At 34.3% G+C, this 21,001-nt stretch overlaps 2 protein-coding genes across 5 annotated transcripts in view; one reads left to right on the top strand and one right to left on the bottom strand.

Moving 5' to 3' along the window:
- LOC125074681 overlaps positions 1–9,855 on the top strand; it is a 29,755-nt gene extending 19,900 nt beyond the window's left edge. For 2 of the 3 annotated variants that reach the window (XR_007120155.1, XM_047686060.1), the window contains exons 2-3: positions 7,683–7,777; positions 9,385–9,855. Coding sequence is in view for 1 of the 3 variants with exons in the window: in XM_047686060.1 (XP_047542016.1) it covers positions 7,683–7,777; positions 9,385–9,816 (527 nt within the window). In the remaining 2 variants the exon portion in view is untranslated. Of the gene's footprint in view, positions 1–2,276; positions 2,296–7,682; positions 7,778–9,384 lie in introns of those variants that run through there. The other variant, XR_007120156.1, reaches the window with a different exon arrangement.
- The window catches only part of LOC125074682 (general transcriptional corepressor trfA-like), a 51,297-nt gene extending 30,965 nt beyond the window's left edge, over positions 1–20,332 (bottom strand). The window contains exon 1 of one of the 2 annotated variants that reach the window (XM_047686063.1): positions 18,355–20,332. In XM_047686063.1, coding sequence (XP_047542019.1) covers positions 18,355–18,501 — 147 coding nt within the window. In that variant the 5' untranslated portion in view covers positions 18,502–20,332. The remainder of the gene's footprint in view (positions 1–18,354) is intronic. The other variant, XM_047686064.1, reaches the window with a different exon arrangement.
- Positions 20,333–21,001: the final 669 nt, after the last annotated feature.

Genomic DNA, 21,001 nt, shown 5'->3' with positions numbered 1-21,001 from the left:
TTTTTATCCATGGTGATTAATAAATAAGATATGATAAGTTTAATTGGTGTGGGCGTGTCTACTTTATTTTAGTAACTATGTACATATATTCTTAGTCATAGATTCTACGTGTATTTATAATTTTCATGCACGTATATTATTATTATATTATATGGAATAAAACTTAATAAATGAAATATTATTGAAAGCTGGGGTTGAAGGATATCTGTCTTTATATTTTTAATGTCAAATCCTCAGATGATAAAGCAAAAGTGAAAAAATCCGGGATTATGAAAAAGCGCGTCTTTTTTTAATACGTCAAAATAAATAAATAATGTGACAGTACTTTTGACGTATCCTTATGGATTTAAAAACAGTTCACTAAATATCCGCTTAATAAACTTCGTGAGTAAGAACATTTTGTTATTTTATCAATATTTTTGGACAGTTTTAATAATAAAAAATGATTATTTTTTATGTGTATATAACTTTTCGCTTTCTTGCAAACTGCGGTGTTGATTTCGTAAAAAGGGACGGTAGTGCGTTACTAAGGGGCCGAGGAAGCGCGCGACATTTGATTTGACTAATGAGCGTGCGGTGCTAGAGTTTGCTGTCAGATGGTACCAATCTACAGCCTATTCCAACGGAAGTAGGAATAAAGATAAACAAACCTAAGATTTACCTATTTCATGGGATTTGCTAAAAACTCAGTTATATCGTGCACTACTAAGACTTTTTGATTAATTTATCTTTATAATTTATAACACAACACTATTACACTTTACTACGTATATACACTTTAATTTTACTTCCAAAATTCCGACAACAGTTTCGTCGACATTGAAAATTATTTCGCAAAACCATAGTGAATATCACAGATTAATCAAACTCTCGGCCTGATATAGCCTCAATTTGTTGTCAAATGTTGTTTAATTGGCTTTTCACCGCTTATGGTTGGAACAGAGTATATAATCCAACAGAATATTATTTTAATTTTTTACTAAAGTGAGATGTCAAACGTCTAACATCATATGCGACAGTAAGGCTCTATAAGAACTAAAATTTTCTTTAAATAAATGATTTAAAATAAATATGGGCGCTGTTAAATTCGTTTTCAAATAAAAAATAAATAAAAGGTAACTTATTCATCTATTTTTAAACGAAAACGATGAAATAAACATACACGAATAATTCATCCTTACCAAGGGCATTTCGGTTACGGGCTCGGGACTACGATTCCAGATAAATATTAAACTCTAATATTGAAACGGTGTAACATATACTTTATGCATTCAAAATTGTACTCTAATACCAAGTGTATAGAGTTCACGACGAGCATTATTTTCTCAAGGCTGATGCACAAGCACAACCGACTTACATCCGTCTCGCTCACACAATTTTACTAATACACGAGGTAGACAGAGAAGGATATTGTGTTATATCGTATTTAGAACTTAACGATTTTGTCCAATAGACGCTCGTTATATTAAAAATGATGTTTTTGTTTATTTATTGTACTACCAACAATTTTGATCAACGTTTCAACTAGAACTTTATAAATTATATCGCAATCTCGTCTACAAACAACGCTAAGTAAGTAAACGATTTCGGTGTTGCCTATAATGACCAAAAGATGTCGCTGTTTCACAGTAACACATCTTTACGTAATAGAAATAACGTCGAAAATCGAATGAATTTCAATTGAATGCTGTTCTTACAGTCTATTCCAACCACGAGAGGACGAAAGCCAAATAAACAACATTCTTAATATTTATGGTATTCATTATGGATTCGCGAAATAATTGCGTTTCGAACCTCAATGAAACTTATCGGAACTTTGGAAGTAAAATTAAAGTTTATAAGTAGTTAAGTGGAATTTTGTTGTATTATAAACTAGCTGTGCCCGCGACTTCGTGCGCGTCGTCTGAATTTAAGTTATTTGTATATTGTATTCGTAGCGTGATTTTATTTTTATTCTATATATAATTCTAAAATAAAAGTAGCCTAAGTTACTCCCTATTACATCCGCTATCTGCCAGTGAAACTCCCGTCGAAATCGGTTCAGCCGTTCCAGAGATTTGCCGGAACAAACAGCCAGACAAATAGACAAACAGACAGACAGACAAGAGTTGTAAAAAAATGTTATTTTGGTATATGTATGTACCGTGTACACATACATATGCATTTAATATAGTTATTTTAATATCACAAACAGACACTCCAATTTTATTATATGTGTAGATGAAGATATAATACTCAAGAACTGTTACTACTGCACAATATAGCTGAGCTATGCGTGAAATACGTAAATCTAAGGTTAGTTTATCTTTATTCCTTCTTCGATTGGGATAGGCTGTAGGTAATAGCGATGTTAAAAATTATGTCTAAATAATAAGATGTGGCTCGATCATTATTTTTGTACCAGCTCAGCGTATATTCTTTTCAGTATACGAAATGGCCCAGTGGTTAGAACGCGTGCATCTCAAGGGAGAGGAGGCCTTAGCCCAGCAGTGGAAAATTTACAGGCTGCTAATGTAAAAAAAAAATACTTGATAATTTACAATAAATGACACACGTTTTTAAAACGAATAAAATATTTAAAAAATGACGAATTAATAATATTATTTAATTAAATGAATTATTTCGTTATAGTGAACCGCAAAAGCCTATAGCAAAGTGTTGTTTTAGTAGCATTCGTTTAATTAGCGTACAGCCTATTCCAATCGAAGAGGGAATAAACATAAACAAACCTTAGATTTACGTACTTCACGCGATTCGCTAATAACTCGTCTATAATGTCCACTATTAAGAGTTTATGATTAATAATACAACACTATTGCACTTAACTACTTATTTCCACTCTGATTTTACTCCCAAAGTTCCGATAACAATTTCGTCGACGTTCAAAACGTCATTTTTTCGCATATCGTTGTGAATATCATAGATTAATCAAGCTCTCGACCTGATCCGAGTCAATTCGCTGTCAAATTTTGTTTATTTGGCTTTTGTCTACTTATTGTTGAAATAGACTATATATGTACAATAGCTGACCGGATTTCGTTATGAGAATGTGCAAAGTTCAATAGAAATAATCTTATAACACTTTTTATAATATATAATTATAATAAATTATTATTCATAATTATTATTGAGTTTAATACATGTTTTTGAAATTGAATTGAAGTTTAAAATATTTCTCATTAGAAATTGTATCAAAAACTGCGCGTTTGTTTGAAATTATATTTGTGTTTATAATTTCATACACGTTAGTAAACACGAGCTGTTTTTTTTTTATTCAGTCGTTTGATTAAAGATAAAGGTAATCTAGTAAACTGATAAGATATTAATAATAATTTCAACGATGAACATTGTAAACATATAAAATCGGGTAACATAGATTATATATTTAGTTAGAGTGACACTACAAAATAACTACGAGTTAACATTATTTTATGTTTTTTTTTTTATTTCGTGTTGGCTTTTATTTGTGCCAAAAGGCATAGATTGCGGTCAAGATTACAGGCTAAAATTAATTTTGAAGGCATAATAGTAGTAGACTATTCGTAAACCCATAACCTAAAAAATATATATGTTTAATGGTGACAGCTATGTTTGATACGCGCGAAACGTCAAACGACTTTATTAGTGTGTTCTTGACGCGTTCTCAGCTTTGACAGTTAGTACGCAGATTTATTTTGAGACCTGTCATTTTTAATATTTGTTATTTCTGTTTATTGTTGATAAATATATGTTTATAATGGTCTTAGTTACACAAGATATTGGACCGCATTGGATCCTAATTATAGTAACATTCAATTATCGCCGCGACAAAACAAATACATCGTGTGAATGGGATCATAATTGACATTGATTCAGTAGTTTTTCATTCGCACGATCAATAACAGATTATATAATAAGTTTATATTTATTGTATGTTTGAAACAAATATAATTAATACAGATAAATAAAACTGAATTGTCTGCCTGTCAAAATTAATAGTTTTCAATTTGACAATCCATAAGTAAGAATACTTAATCTATTTCATCCATAAGAGGAAAACAGCCAAATAAACAATATTTGAGCAAATTCAGAGAGAACTTGATTAATCTATGATTGACTGTGGATTTGCGAAAAAATGGCGTTTTGAACGTCGACGAAACTGTTATCGGAAGTTTGGAAGTAAAATCAAAGTGGAAATAAGTAGTTAAGTGTAATACTGTTGTATTATTAGTGCACAGTACAGCTGGTTATTAGCAAATCGCATGAAATACCTAAAGGTTTTTTTGTTTCAATGCTTTTTTATTAAATACAGGTTTTGATTTGATAAGTTTATTTTAAACTAGCTTAGGGTTAGGCTCAGGGTATGTTAAGGGTCTATAACGTTCATAGTACACATATATATAAGTTAGTATGATTTTTTCCGCCATCTTCAAGAATCTACATCATATTTAAGACAGATTAGACATAACTTTAATGATTAACACCTTCATCATGAATCATTACATCGGAGAAACCATAAAAAAAAATCGTTCGGTTGTATTTGAGTTATCATGTACGGATAGATGTAGATAATGATTAATATGTTCATGTTTAGGCAACCAATAGCGTTTATTTTATTATTAGCTTAAAAAAAAAACATTTTTGGATAAGAGAAAAGTAGGTATTTCAAGATTTTTATTTATAAACGATTATTTGTTAATATATGAAATTTGAGCAATAAACCTCTCGTTGGTCTAACGGCTTGATATAAGGCCGCAGATCTTGAGATTCTGGTTGATTCAAACTCCCAGGTCTGTCCTGAAAAAATGTATTGGGTTATCTGTCCAAAAATTCTCAGTAACCGTAGTCTGGTAATAATACGTACAGCAGTTGATCCTGCGCCTGAACTCTTTGCGGTCCCATCGGATTGTGAGTGCACCTCTGTTTATGCACACACCTGTGTGTGCACTGTAATAGTCTGCGTAGTTGGTGTGTCTCCCATGCGATTTCGTGACCGATATCAGTAGGACGACAGCACTTATCGCTTAAATAAATAACATTCTTCAGGATATTTTCATTTACAACGACGAAGGGTTATTTTGTTTATAATTTTTTTTTAGTATTTAGGATATCTTTTTCAGTTTATGTAATGAAATAAATAAATGATAAATTTTAATGTATTAAAAAGTTACAGACAGACGAACACGTCTCATGATTTTTATATGATTACTCGTCCGTTCGATTTAAACGGATGAAATGAAATTATTATTTTGTTAAAAATCGTGGCATTACCGGGTTCAACCTAAACCATAGGACTAATCAAGCTGTCATAAAAAAAAAAAAAAACAATATCAGCCCTGTCGCTTAGGAACTCAGTGACATACACACGAACAGTGAAATTATATGTATACATATAAAGATAGCAATAAACTCTCAGATATATCAATTGGAATTTTTAAAATGATTATGCATATAATCATGGCCCCCCGGTGTTGCAGATGTCCATGGGCGGTGGTAGTCACTTTCCATCAGGTGAGCCTCCTGCTCGTTTGCCACCTTATGACATAAAAAAAAAAAAAAAAAAGATTATGCATATTTAGATCGTTGCTGGTAATACCGTTGCGAGACGTTTTTTTACGGTGACGCATCAGGTAAAGGTGTGCGTCACCGTGACGTATCCGCCATTATTTCGAGTGACGTCTCTTGACGGCTGACCAAACTTTATATTAAATTTGACAACACATTGACGTATTTAAAAAGTAACAATACTTTCTTCAAAATTTTACATTGAAATCCTAATTTTACGTGATTTAAGATTATTTTTAGTTATTTATATTCCTTGAGATATTATATTTTTTTAATGTTGAATCAGAATCAAAAATCAAAATATACTTTATTCGAGTAGGCTTTTACAGGCACTTTTGAATCGTCATTTAACAAATTATATTAAGTGAAGCTACGACCGGCGGACAATATTATACTTTTTAAAGTTGACTTAGAGTAAAGCTGTATAACTACGATAACATTTATTGTAGGGACCAACTATCACGGTTTAACTTTAAAGGTGCCCTTTAAAGTTTTGTAGTAGATACATAAAAAATTTAGAACTTTAACCTCGTAGCAATAAAGTCAACTAATTCGTCTTATATTCACACGGATATAAATTGCATTGCGAAACTGCGCAGTCGGTTGGTCCTTGAGACAGACTGTCGTTGCTAAATTTCGGCTACGCGGACTTCCTTAAACGAAAACATCATGAATGCACTGATACTTACTTTTTTATGGTCAAAATTGGCCATTAACCATCTTTGACTGCGTGTATCAAGCTCTTGCTTAAGCAGCAAACCAAATGAATTTCAACATGTACGATTTCTAGGGTTCCGTACCCGAAGGGTAAAAACGGGTCTCTATTACAAAGACTTCGCTGTCTATCCGTCCGTCCGTCCGTCCGTCTGTCTGTCACCATCTGTGTCTCAAGAACCGCTATAGCTTGATATTTGTAATTTTTACTAAATGTCTATTTCTGTTGCTGCTGTAACAATAAATACTAAAAAAAAAAAAAAATGTTCAATGGGAATCCCATACAACAAACGCGATTTTTTTTTGCGCTTATTTGCTCGATATCAATAATGCCAACAGGTTGGCACTTCAAATCTTCACTAAATACTTAATTGTATATTTATTTTAATGATAAATAATAAAATTAAAATAAAACAAAATATTTAGGAGAGTTCTCGTTGACCGAAATTAAAACCAGCATCAGGTAAATTCTTATAATATTCACAAATTATTTCGTTTCATTGAACAATTACAGCAAAATTTACTTATTACTATTAATTTAGAGTAGCGTTGTGCATTTTTTTAGGGTTCCATACCCAATATGAAATTTGTGTACATGGTCTTATGGTACGAAAATCTTCGTGTGCGAGTCCGACTCACATTTGGTCGGTTTTTTTAGATAATGGTACGGAACCCTTTTTAATCATTTTTTCCTTTATACAATGCTGTGAATTAAACGAACCATGAAATTAACTGTAGTATATTTAAATAGCTGATAGAGATGAACATCTCTACTCTCTTTTTAAATACATATTTTACTTGATAGGGCTTTGTCCAAGCCCGTAGTTGGGTACCCATAATATATTATATTTTAATATGTGGTGTTCGAATTTGATGGTGAGAGAGCTAATGTATCTACAGGTACAAGGGACGTAATATCTTATACACTATTCCAACCATAACAGGAGAAAAAGCCAAATAAACAACAATTGACAGCAATTTGACGCGACGTCATTGGTGGGATTTGAGAAAAAATGGCGTTTTGAACGTCGACGAAACTGTTATCGGAATTGTCGAAGTAAAATAAGATTACAAATAAGTAGTTAAGTGTAACAGTGTTGTATTATAAATACAGATATATTAATCATAAACTCTTAGTAGTGCACAATGTAGCCCAGTTATTAGCAAATCACATGAAATACGTAAATCTGAGGTTTGTTTACCTTTATTCCTACTTCCGTTGGAATAGGCTACAGTTCCAAAGGTGTTGCTTTGACAATTTAAAGTAACCACTCCACATCAGGTAGCCTATTTGCTAGTCCACCTACCTATACGAGATAAAATACCCCTGTTATGTTATACCAGTTTAAGCCAGATAAAACAAGTTTCTTAACAAGTAACTTTTCCTATACACATTAATTTAATGTCTGTTTTCGTTAATCTAGAAGAGGAACCCGGGCCGAGTGACACGTCTGGTGTTTGGGGTTCATTCGAAAAGCAATCCAACAACACATCGAGCAGCAATCACAGACTAAATAAGGTATAATTACACATACTCAAACATTTGTGAAAAGTAAAATAAATTGTTAATTTTCGATCACTTTTAAGCGTCTATTGGTATTTTGTTGCATTAATATATGTAGTAAAAACAAAGTCTGTCTGTCTGGTGAAGAATCAGGCCTTGCGTACAGTTAAAATATATTGTCATCCGGACCTAAGCAAATATATAAAATTTAGTGTTGGGCCGAAATCCGTTTTACATTCGGTTTAACCGATTTTTTGCAGTTTGAGGCGAACTTTGGCATTCGGCCGATATTCGATTTAAATGTCGTAGGTCAAGACATCATTAAAAAACATGTATATAATAACAGTGACATTAAATAAGACCGTAATATTCTCTTGGTCATTTAATTTAATTAGGGAAACCTATTAAACCTTAACTAATAACAAAAAAAGACTAAATTGATTGTGTTCTTCTTTTTATTAATCAAATTAACATAATGGGTACATCTAGCAATAATTGAAGTAAGTGTTTAATTAAGTATCGATATGTTACTCTCGAGAAAGTCTGGCGATCCGATTTTTTCATTTGTATCGAATATTCGGCCGAACTTCGTATTGGATTTAAACCGCATTGACCCCATCACTAGTAACATTTCAGCGACGCAGGATAAGTCAAAGTGATCTAATTCAGGTTGCAATATTTTTATAACTGATTAACAAACATTGCAAGTTACATCAAAAATCCTGTTAAAAGTAAGTGAGCCAGTAATAAAACCGGCGCAAGACGATAACCCAGGTCACGGTTGGACAAACATGCAATAAATACATATTTTATTGTCTATATCAATAACTTGTATTAAACGAACATTTACTTGGTGGAACTGGAAGCTCGTCTTAGTAGGTATATCTCATCAGATATTCCACTGCTCTACAGCAGTACAGAGTATTCTTGTTTAAAGTTCAAGAGTTGTTTAGTAATTCTTACAGCGCTAAAGTCTCTGGGCGCTGGTAATCACTTACTATTAGCAGCCCGTAAATGTCCCACTGCTGGGATAAAGGCTTCCTCTCCCTTTGAGGAGAAGGTTTGGAGCATATTTCACCACGCTGCTCCAATGCGGGTTGGCGGAATACATATGTGGCAGATTTCGTTGAAATTAGACACATGCAGGTTTCCTCACGATGTTTTCCTTCACCGCCGAGCACGAGATGAATTATAAACACAAATTAAGCACATGAAATTTCAGTGGTGCCTGCCTGGGTTTGAACCCGAAATCATCGGTTAAGATGCACGCGTTCTAACCACTGGGCCATCTCGGCTCATATCACTTACTATAAGATCGGCCATTTGTACAAATTCCTGCCTACATTAAAAAAATATAGTACTAACTTCAATGTCTGTTTGCTGCGACAATGTGTTTTCAACAGGTCTGTGGTTGAATGGACGTTAGATCTGGTGACGAATTTTCGATAACGATAACGAATATTATAAACGCGAAACTAACTTTGTGTTTTACTTCTCCACGTTAAGCCGATTTAGATGAAATTTCGTATGGAGATAGTTTGAGTCTCAGAGAAGGATTGGTGGCTCGTCTTCCTTTAGATTTATCTCTGTCAATAGAATTTCATTTCAATTTTCTCTTACAGAACGAAGAGATCCACTCCGATGTCGATGAACAAAACTGCTACACTGAAGTCGTATACTTGGAAGACGAAGAACAAACGTCGAAGAAACCGGAACCGATAATCGAAGTTCCCAGGCCACAAACAGAACCGAAAGAAACCCAAATATCGTTCGAGCCAATGGAAACAGAGAACGAAGAAATCGAAAATTTTAGCAAATACGTTACGAGTTTATTAAAAAAATTACCGAAAGATTTGTGTACGCAGTTACAAATGGATATAATAAATTTGATTATGACAGCGAAGTTGAACAAAATGGGGAAACATTTGGCGCCAAATTTGACAGCTGCCAATGTCGGAAACGCGTCGTACCTACTGTTACCCAACGTTCCGGTTGGGAACCCGAGCGAGGGGCTAAAAACGTTCAATAGAGACCCGAGTCTCCCAACGTTATAACGTAAACTTTAGTTTTTGTATTATATTAATATAAAACTATACTGAAGTTTCATTTTCTATTTTTGATTCCTAACGATATTCCAATTTGTAGAATTTCTGTTCGACGTATTTTTTCACTGAAGCGGCGTGATTACCTCCAAGCCCGTCTCTTCAAGAGAAGAGACGTAAGATCCTCCTCTCTTTATTTTTCTTTTTCGATTATTGTAAAATGTTTGTTATAGGTTATTTTTTTAAATTATAAGATGGAGATTAGTCTATCAGTGGAACAAGGTACTGATTTTAATTGAAAGATTTATTTATTTTTAAACGTGATTCTGAATGTCCCAGATTTAGTAGATTTACATCTGTAGGTATATTTAATTTTAATTCGTCGTATCGTAATCGTAATTTTAATTTTAAGTCGTAAGTAAAATTTGATATAAAATTGTTTCGTTTACATTATTTCACCAGATAACTAAAACGGCTGACCTTCGCACATTTTAAATCTCATTCACCCGTAAACAGATTGTGTTTAAAGCATTATATTTTAGGAGATAAAAAAATATTAATGTTTTTTTATAAGAATAATAAGGCACGTGTTTCGCTTTACTGTTATTTTTGCGTCAGAAATGATAAAAGTTTTTAAATTCTTACACGCTTTGGTTAAGTCTAAACTCTCTTTGGTCGTGTAGGTGGCGAATCTTATTTTAAGAGTGAATCGATATTGCACTTACATTTACGCACCCCTGAGTACTATAATATGACTTGTGTAGTTACGTAATTTATTTAGTATCATCTAATTTTTTCAATTTAATTTATTAGTTTTAATATAACCTAAGCAGAAACGAAATTATGTTTATTTAAAAACTATTACTAGTAGAATTTAATCTATGGAACGCCCTAGGTGACCTTTAAATGTCATTTGTGACAGTTATTTTTTTTTAATTCTATAAAGTTCTAAACTTACGAAGGTAAGCAACGATGTTAATATTGTAGATTGTCTTAACGTGATAGTCATTTCAGCAGCAACATGTCGTGAAGAATTAATAAAAAAAAAAAAATCTTAGATAGCGGTAAGTCAGATGAGCAATGGCGACCAAGTAAAAAAATGGCCACTAGGACCATTCCTGTCCTCACAAATATAAACTTCAGCTTAATTATAACTAAGGGGCAAATGTAGTTATTTATATCGGTTATAATACGACCCCAATTATATTCCTATACAACTTCGACCGAACCGCAACTTGTTCGTTGTATTATATAATAAAAAAATACATACATACATCATCAATGTCAAGTGTCTAACTATCATAGTTCATGAGATATGGACGGATAGCGGAGTTTTAGTAATAGGTCCGTTTTACTCTTTGGGTACGGAACCCTAAAAACGATTGAACGGCAACGACATTTCTAATAAAGTGACAATTCGTTAGTAAAATTGGCGGAAAGTGTTATTCAGTTAGAAATCACTTCGTATCTCACTCGTGAATGTGACAACCGACTGACAGTGTACCGCCATATTGTTACGTGTTCTTTAAGTGTCATAATTATTATAGTTAGTAGTGACAAGCAATATCGCTTGTCATTCTCTGACCATCTGACTTTGACGATTGTTTAGTGTGTTGTGAGTTTGTCCTTAAATTAGCTCTATTGTTTTTACAACTTATATCGTCAACTACGTGATATAACCATGCCCACCAATACCTCATTCACCCTTCAAAGTGTAGTGTTGAAACGGCTATACACAGCTTAATTCAAGTTTGTTTGTATTAGGGATTGATACCACATAACTAATTAAGAGGGTTCGGCGCGCCGAACTGCAGTACTTAGTACTATTGTGTTCCTGTTTGAAGGATGAATGTCAGTGTGACAGGCACAAGGGATATACCATATTAATTCCCAAGGTTGGTGGTGCATTGGGAATGTAATAAATAGTTGATTTCTTACAGGCATTGTCTATGGGCGGTGGTAACCACTTACCATCTTGGTCCTACCTAAAAGGTTTAGGTTATTGTCTTTGACATGTCTTGGTTTTAAAACAAAGATACATTTTACATCTTTTCGTCGCTGAGTAACTAATCCGACGATTAATCCAAAGCTGTTAGTTCTTTGTGTCAAGAGCTAGGGACTTCGTTGGTCCCACGCCTTGTTTCCGGTTGTGTCGTATTTCCCTTCTAACTATGAGGAGAGGAATCGACGGTCAACTTGCGTCACACCTCGTCACGATAATGTATCCGCCAGTTGGCTAATCTCCGTTAGAAGTGTCCGTCATTGCCGAAATCGGTCAGGACAACATTATCACATAACGCTTTCGAAAATTAATAATTCAGATAAATTTAAGTATGACACTATTGATAAATGTTTACTAAAATTGCTTTTAAATAGTTCATATATATATTTTTTTGATATTCGACCTTTTTGACAGACGACCTTATGACTTGTGTCATCATTTAAGTTTTTTTTTTTTGTAAATTGTCAAAAGTTTATTAATCTTCGTATAATTTATATCACAAATTAAATAATGGAATAAATTTACTGTAATTTAATGTGGAAGAAAAGAAACTTCCACATGGCCATTAGACAGGCAGCCTTATCTGTTAGCGATAAATTTAGCGTCAGACCTAACCTATATTTGTTAACCTATAAAAAAGTAGGTAATTTTAAACTGGTACAACGCGACGTTCTATTTAAATAAAAACTATTTGATAACAATGGCCTCGATTATGTTATAAAATATCTCTAATTTGATAGAATTAAGTACATTACTATCTGAAGTCCGTCCGCGCCGATATAAATACGCCATATGAAATAGCTTTTGTTTATTATACGAAATAAACAAAGTTATATTTGCGACAAAACCCTTAATATTTTCTGATGCCTTGCCCAGATTTAAGAATAAAAACTATGAATAAAAAATTTCGTCTGTAGTCACATTTTATCACTGTACTGTTACTAAGATATAATTGTTTTATTTTTCATTTGTGGTTTTTTATTTGTGTTTTTATATATTAGTTTTGTATTTAGGGTCTTATGATTTTTCTTTAATATATATATATATTTTAATTATTACTTAAATTCAACAGGTAGACAATAAGTTTTATTTTTTTCTTTGTGTGAATGTTGTGTACATCTGTAATTGTCACTCATATCAGGTCCTAATTTTTTTCCCTTTTTTTATCTGTTATTTATAAGTGCTGAATATGTGTGATGTTGATGTACCTTTTAAATAATAATAATATTTGAAGATAGATTTGAGACGGTTTTATAAACAAAAAATGAAACTGCGTCTGTACCCGCGCGAAATTTATAAATCACAAATTCACAACCACCGTTTTACCCCTTAAACCCGGAGTTTCGTAAAATCCGTTCTTAGCGGATGTTTACACTCTACAAGGCATCTACCCGCCAAATTTAAAGTTTGTATGTGTTATAGTTTCTGAGATTTCGTGATTAATCAGAGAGTATTTTGATTTTATATGTACATTATCTTTCAGTTTCAAAGTTGCTTTAATTATATTTTCCACAAGCTACGATCTCCACTTTTTTATTTTTTATTTAAAGCGAGCTTAGAACTCATTCCATGACACTTCTCCAATGCGTTTCGTGTGGCGGAATTTGATCCTGTTCATACAAGTTACCATAAAATGTTTTCCTTCCTAGGATTGTTTCGATAAAAACATTACTCATAATACTTTACTCAATCTTATTGAAATAAAATAACACTTCGTCATTTTATGAACAATCACAGCTGACTAATAACCCTTTTTTTCTTGAAATATACTATGTCTTTTTTAGTCTCGTGAACAAGACATTCGTAGATAATGTCGAAATATAGACCTTCACCAAATAAAAAAAAAAAAAATACATGACAAATATCCCGTTTTAAATCTCCGAGACGATTTCTTGTATAACTTGTAGACCACAGATCGGGTGTTATCGGGGACTTGTCAATCTTAACCGGAGCTAGCTGGTTTAAATCAAGGGAAAGCACATTTGATTCGTACATCCTAAATTCGTTTATAATTAAATTCAAATCAAATGTATTTTATCCAAGCTTGCAATAAAGCATTTTTGAATTGTCAATATTTCAACTTTACCACCGATTCAGAAAACAGCCTCCAGCGAGAAGAAACGGCAAGAAACGCGCATAGTTGCTCTTTTAAATAACCAGATTTACTATGATGTTAGTGTTCATAATTATTGTTTAATCAGTCTTGTGCTGGAACCCGAGCCTACACCCAGGCGTCTTTTTTTATAAATATTGGCCAACATCACACACATTACTCTGATCCCAATGTAAGTAGCTAAAGCGCTTGTGTTATGGAAAATCAGAAGTAACGACGGTACACCCAGACCCAAGACAATATAGAAAACTCATGAACTTTTTCTACATCGACTCGGCCGAGAATCGAACCCGGGACCTCGGAGTGGCGTACCCGTACACTACTCGAATACGGAGATCGTCATCTCTTATCCAAAAAGTTTTCTCTTAATAATATTTTTAATTTTATCAAATGGTATATTTATTATATTTTTCGATATCTTATCAAATATGACTATATGCTCTCAGTTTGTTTTTGTTTCGTTTATTAATAGTAGGTATGTGTTCTGCTTTTATGGAATATTTTTGTATATTATTCGCGATGATGTCGAATAGTTACTAATGTAAATAGTACGGAAGTTCTTTTCTGCCGACTATTCGTCTCCGAACCTTAAGGGTAAACTAGTCCTTCGGTTAGCAGGAACGTATGTCAGTCAGCGTCGTCTTAAGCAAAAAATTTTACACAAGCAATTTTCTGTCGATTTTAGACCTCCTTCTAAACACAGACTTTGCCGTTAGTTCAAGAGTTTACCATAATCAGTGAGGCACCTGGATTTTGTGCAGCTCGGGTGCCTTGGAACACTATCAACTACAGGCCTACAAGACCATTAGTTTAACTAAGCGAGACACTGTAGAAAGTAGTTGAAAATATGGCTAAATAAATCAAAAACAAAAACCCAAATATTTTTCCAACAAATGGAATACATGCAAGAAATAAATGTATTTCCAGAAAGCTGTCCATCGGTGTGAATGCTACGTTAAATCTCCTCACTCAAGAGACTTAATACAAAGACTCAAACTTGGCATCGGAACCTTTATCCTCAAAGATTTCCATTTCTTTTGATGTTATTTTAAGATATTAATTTACACTCATAGTATTAATAGAATATTAGTGATGATTAAAGTTTGCCAATTAGTCTAGAAATACAGATCATTACTTACCTTGTATAAAACAATTGTATAAATCGTGTCTTATTTAATTGTACCAGAGAAATATTAGTTGCAACCTGATAACGGTTGAAAGGTTATCAAACAGCGAACGTTCTCGGGCGTGTATTGTGAAAACATTAATAATCACGAAATAATGTTTATTAAGAATGTTGCGATTAGTTCAAAAACAAATGTTTAGTAAATTGGAACAAGAACTGAATAAAGATCTTTGACTTTTTGACGGATTTCGACAACAACGAATCATTTTAAGCAAACTCCTCTCTCGATATGCCTAACTGAAAATGTATGTGTATAAAACTTATACTATATTAAGTAAAGCTACCACCGGTTCGGAATGTAGATTTTACAGAAAGGAACCGGTAGGAAACTCAGCAGTTACTCTTTTTCAACATCTAAATATACAGTCATGTTAGTCAAACCATTATATATGTATGTAATATATCCTGCCTGGAAGTCAACTGGCGTTAACTGCACGCTTTTTTATCATCATTATACTCTTGTATCGAATAATACGCCTTCTTTACCGATTTTTTTTTTTACCAATGAATTAAATTTATCAAACGACAAAGTTTAAAATATCTGCGGAATTTTATAAGTATAATAATAAAAGACATTGTTTTGATTTTTGAATATGATCTTGAATAATCTATAATATTATGGATTCGCAAAAAAAAATACGTTTTTAATGTCGGCGATGTTGCCATTTTGAAGTAAACTTAAAGCTTATCTAAGTAGTTAAGTGAAATAGTGTTGTGTTATAAAGATGTATTCATCAACAACTGTTTGTAGTACCTTATTATAACTATTAGCGAAACGCATGGAATAAGTAAATTTAGGCTTCGTCTATATCTACTCCTTTCAATAAGGATAACCTGTGTATTTTATCATTGAGCTAGAAGGACACATCAGAACCGGGCAAAACAGCTATTATTTCATAAATTAAAATCACAGATTATCAAAACAATAATGGCTAGCACGGAAAACTTTAATGAAAAAAAAAAGCGAATACAAAATTCCAGGAGTGATAAACGACGCGCCCTTTTCATATGAATACGTCAATACATAAGTGACAGCACTTTTATCCGCGATTAAATTTATAAACCAGGTCAGAATTAAAAGTGATTGTGAATTAAAAAAAAATCGCTCGCCTGTGTATTATCTAGTAAAAATAATAAAATATTGTTATTATTAACACTGATTAGCTATATTATTGTTAAATATATAAGCATATTGACCCAGAAATTTTATTTAGTAGTATCCCATGAACAGACAAGAAAGTATGCATATAAATGATAAGCCAGCAATAAAATCACCAACAGACTAAAAATAATATTTAGACATATCCTTGTAACAATTATGTATAGTATATTAAATTAAAGTTACTGTCATTGACAGTATGAATAGAGTAAGGTCAGAGCTAATTTGATTATTAAAAAAAAAAACTGTTAAAGGTCTTATTTTGTCAACTGATACGTACTAAATGTATCCGAGGGTTCCCGGCTCCCGCAGTTCGCAAGGTCGCTGGTATTGATCGATGATACGAGTCACCTTCCCAATCTAATTTTGGTCTGCACTGCATATTAAATACCTACCCGTTTTCGAACGGGGTTAAAGTGAGGTTTTATTCAAATGTTATTAAAAAAAAAACGTAGGCACGTGATACGCACCTATAAATAATGTTTTGTAATGCATCAATGGATGTTATGTATAGTATTCGTGTAATTACTTTGTAATATATTTTATTTAATTGTACATTGTTAAGATTTTGTAAGATTGTACGTGTTTACCTGTTGTGTTTTTTTTTTGTATTGAAAGAAGTCTATTGTAGATATAATCATGTCTTACACTAAATTGTCTTCGACATAATATTATCTAAATTTTTTTTTTAAATCTGTTACTATAATAAAGTCTTCAAAACAGCCAATAGCCATAAAGCATATTATTTTATTGATGACGATGATGTATGTTTGTATATACTTATAAATATACTGAATGTAAACAAATGCGTAAATAATGTAAATAAATCGTGGCCTTTCGGTTTCAGGCATATCCGGTAACGATGTCAGTGTGTATATAATATCAACCTACTGTGAAAATTATATATTTCAACTGTGGTTTTACTGGTCTTGACATCACCTAGCAGTAGGACGAATACTGTGTCCACTGAGGGCTCAGAATAGTATTCATAGCTTAGAACATCCATTGTTTTCAGAGTGAATTTTGTACTAATTTGACATATACAAAATACTTCCTTACGTATTGCAAATATTTGTTTTGCTACGCTTATACTTCAAAATAAAATGAACATAAGTGTATCATTTATAAAAAGGATGCTATTTGTGTGTATAAAGATTCATTGTTTAGGTGACTTAAAATATTTTAAGGCATGTAGCATTATAAAATATTAAATAAAATAAATCATAAGTCAAGTTGCATACCTAAAATATTATTCACAAAATATAACCAAGAAATAATATTAGTTAACAAGTTAAAAAAATTATAGCCACATATCAATGAAATCATGATTAAGCCCTGTTATGTAGAAGTGTTCCATTCTCTAACCCAGAGACGAGTGAATATGATTAATTATTTATTAAAATATCCTTAAAATAACATACATGTCATGACATGATAGTTGTGTGTATTACTTTTAAACCTATAGTGACCCTCACTATTACTATAAAATTTACATTGTCTCTAAAATCTTAACTTTTATTCGACTCTGCAGGTTGAATGTTGATTATACACTTTCAAGTGGATTCTTATGAGCAGATTTGAGTAATGTGCCAAAATTATCAGTAATAAGTTAAGATATTAGGAATTTTCAAATTTCAGACTACTTTTAGTCAGTTTATGCCTACAGTATATCATATATATATATATATCATACAGATGACATCAATAAAAATGAATAATTTTCTGTTAAATATTTATGAAAATGTCTGATTAACTATTGTTAGTATGTAAGAATGGAACATTTGATAATGTTTATGTAATGTCATCAGTGTTTTCATAACAAAAAAGTCGAATAAATCACCTAACTTTGAAAACTATCGAATATTACTGAAACGATCCTGAGACATTTGCAAAATTATTATGGCACTCCTTAGTATGGATTTGATTTGTAAAGTGTAAAATTTGTGTTTGTATGTTATGAGCTGTGAAGTGTCAATCAGAGCAGCAGATGGTAAAGAAAAATGCAAAACCAATTTGGTGTGTAGCTAAATTACTTAAGTTTACAGGATTAAGGGGGTTAAAAAACAACAAAAATCGTTTATTTAACTCACCACGATCTTGAATGCTTCATATGTATCTTCTACTTGTCTACTTGCATCAGCTTCGTTGAGTGACAGGTGTTCTTGATAAATAATAGGTATCTTGAGCTGAAAATACCACTGGAAGTGGATTTTGTTTTGACGTCTGTCGTGAGACATTGAAATATTTGGCAGGCTCCGAAGAGCCTTGGGGTGGGACGGGAAGAAGGATGGGTCGAGGGAGGACAAGGACGCTGCGAGCGGCTTAGGTGTGATGGATCACCATCACACCACCATCTTCACTTAAAAGTATACTTTACAAACTAATATTATAAAAAACTTGTAAAATTCCAAATATTCTCATCATCTTTTTGTACATCACAGAAGCTCCTACGGCAGGCCGCAGACGCCCGCAGCTGAGATCAATATACTCTCTGTACAAACATATATAATCTTCCAATTCTTTAACAGTCGGTTTACACATTACCGTATCGTTAAATTTTAAAATCTACAACTAGAATTAAGGACGCCGGGCCATCGCTTACTTAATAATTTTTTTAAAGCTCTCTGCCAGCGAGGTGTGTGCGCGTGGCGGGCGCGGGCTGGGCCTCTCGCCGATGCGGGGCCCGACGTTTACAAATAAAAATACATTGGTCTCGTGATAAATAAAACGATACGACTAGCGGGGCGCGCCCCGGCCCGGCGCCTAGAGCCTCACCACCGGAGACACTCGAAAAATATAATATAACGCCTCATTTATAAAAAAAATGCAACGTTCGTGCGCCTTGCAACGGCAAGCCCAACGGTCACGCGGCGCGGGCTCCAAGACGCGGCGCTGCGCCCTCGCGAAATTTACAAACTTCGGCAGTTATACATCAGTCGAGACATATAGAAAACTCAAAATAATTTTTCTTTCGAGAGCGAGAGCACAGCGCGACTTGCGAGGAGCCCTAATAAAAAAATCACAGGAGCGCCCTAGTGCCGCTTGAGGGTGCAAGGCGACGGAGACGAGGGTCGAAGCGTCGGGCTTCGCGCCGCCGCGGACCCCCCACCGCCACGCCAACTGCTCCCGCTATTTTTTTTTTGTGTTTTTCTCGTATTTTTAAAAGGGATACGGCTGAGTTGACGGTGGCGTCGTCCGCGGGCGCGCGGTTCTGCACTTAACTACTAAAATTTTCACAAAATAATACCTAACGCCGGAATTTTGTCGACGCCGAGGCGGAATTGCGCGGAACAGACCGTGCTACGCCGCCACTCACGCGCCAGAGACGCGCTTCGCGTTACGAAATAAAAAACTTAGCACGAGAGAGGCGGGAGCGCAGCCCTACGGCGCATAGCGGCGTCGGGCTGCGCCCCCGGGCACTAACACTAGAGTCCATACAGGGCGGCGTCTACGCCGAGACGCTGACGTTGAGAAGAAGTTTGAGTGGCAGTGCCCGATCGGGTTCGGGTCGGCAGCGGCCCTCGCGGCGCCAGTGCGTGGGCGGAGGAGGTAGTGCGGCTGCAGCTGGGGCGGCACCCCATTTGCTCCCCGCATAGCGCTCCTCACGACGCTCACGTTCTCGTTCGCGTCGCGCCCCTAGGGTCACCGGGAGAGCCGTCCGGGTGCAGCGTCTTCGCCCCCGGACTTGTTGTTGCGCCTGGCAGTTCATGTCCCCGGTCGGCACGTCTTAAATTCTAACAAGATCTGGATAAAGACTATGACGGACAGTTCACTTATCACTTTAGCGGTAGCTTAGCCTGTGACGCCCTCGGAGCAGAGCGCGATGTGCACGAGTAATACGAGTCACGAGAATACACAAGATGGTCGCCGTACGCGCACGCTCACTTGTCGACTCCGCAATCTGCCGTGTTTCGGCCTCGAACCGCTGTCGATCTACGCGGATGACACGTCGAAACACTTAACTGCTTCACTTTCACGACTATAACGTCGACGGTCGCACTGCTAGCTCCGGTGATAATCGATTAATTGAACATAACATGGACGCCACCTTTCCATTATTCGCACCTTCACCTCTCGATTTCGACTACGTGACGTCGATGGCGCTCGCGGCTTAAATACCGTAATGGCGGCTGCGCGTGTTCATTGCGCAGTGGGGATTTAAAGCCGACTATCAATGACACGACAAGTTAAATACAACAAATCAAACAAACTCATACCTATTGTTTGCATTATTCATTTTATGACCCATTATTGTGGGCTATGGCGATAATAATCAGTTAATATAACAATTATCGTAATAATTACTTTTTCGGTCATAAAATTAGTCTATTCATAAAATAAAGTTTAACTTTAAGTTACGTTAAAGACAGGCCTTTACCCTTAAGAAAGAATTACGAAAAGTAGGTAGTACTTGATTTGGATGTTTATTTATTTATTATTTCTTTTTCTCTTCACTATCCCGACCTATATTCTTAATAAATAAATATTTTCCAAATAAACTAGTCTTACTCGTGTAATTCAATGGTTCATACATATTATAAAGATTGAAAAAAAACAATTTAGATAATCACACCAGGTTGTTTGACATAGGAAAGCAAATTTCCGTTTGTATTAGCAGAGTGGTAGAATTTATTTCAAATCTTTTTCTCAACGTGAAGAGATCTGAGCCTAGCAGCGAGACATTTATAAGCTGTTATTTTACCTTAATGTTGCAGACAACATTAAGGTAAAATAACA

Source organism: Vanessa atalanta, chromosome 28 (genome assembly GCF_905147765.1).
Source record: "Vanessa atalanta chromosome 28, ilVanAtal1.2, whole genome shotgun sequence".
Lineage (NCBI taxonomy): Eukaryota > Metazoa > Arthropoda > Insecta > Lepidoptera > Nymphalidae > Vanessa > Vanessa atalanta.
The sequence above is the reverse complement of the archived record's forward strand: the minus strand, read 5'-3'. Positions and strand labels throughout refer to the sequence as shown.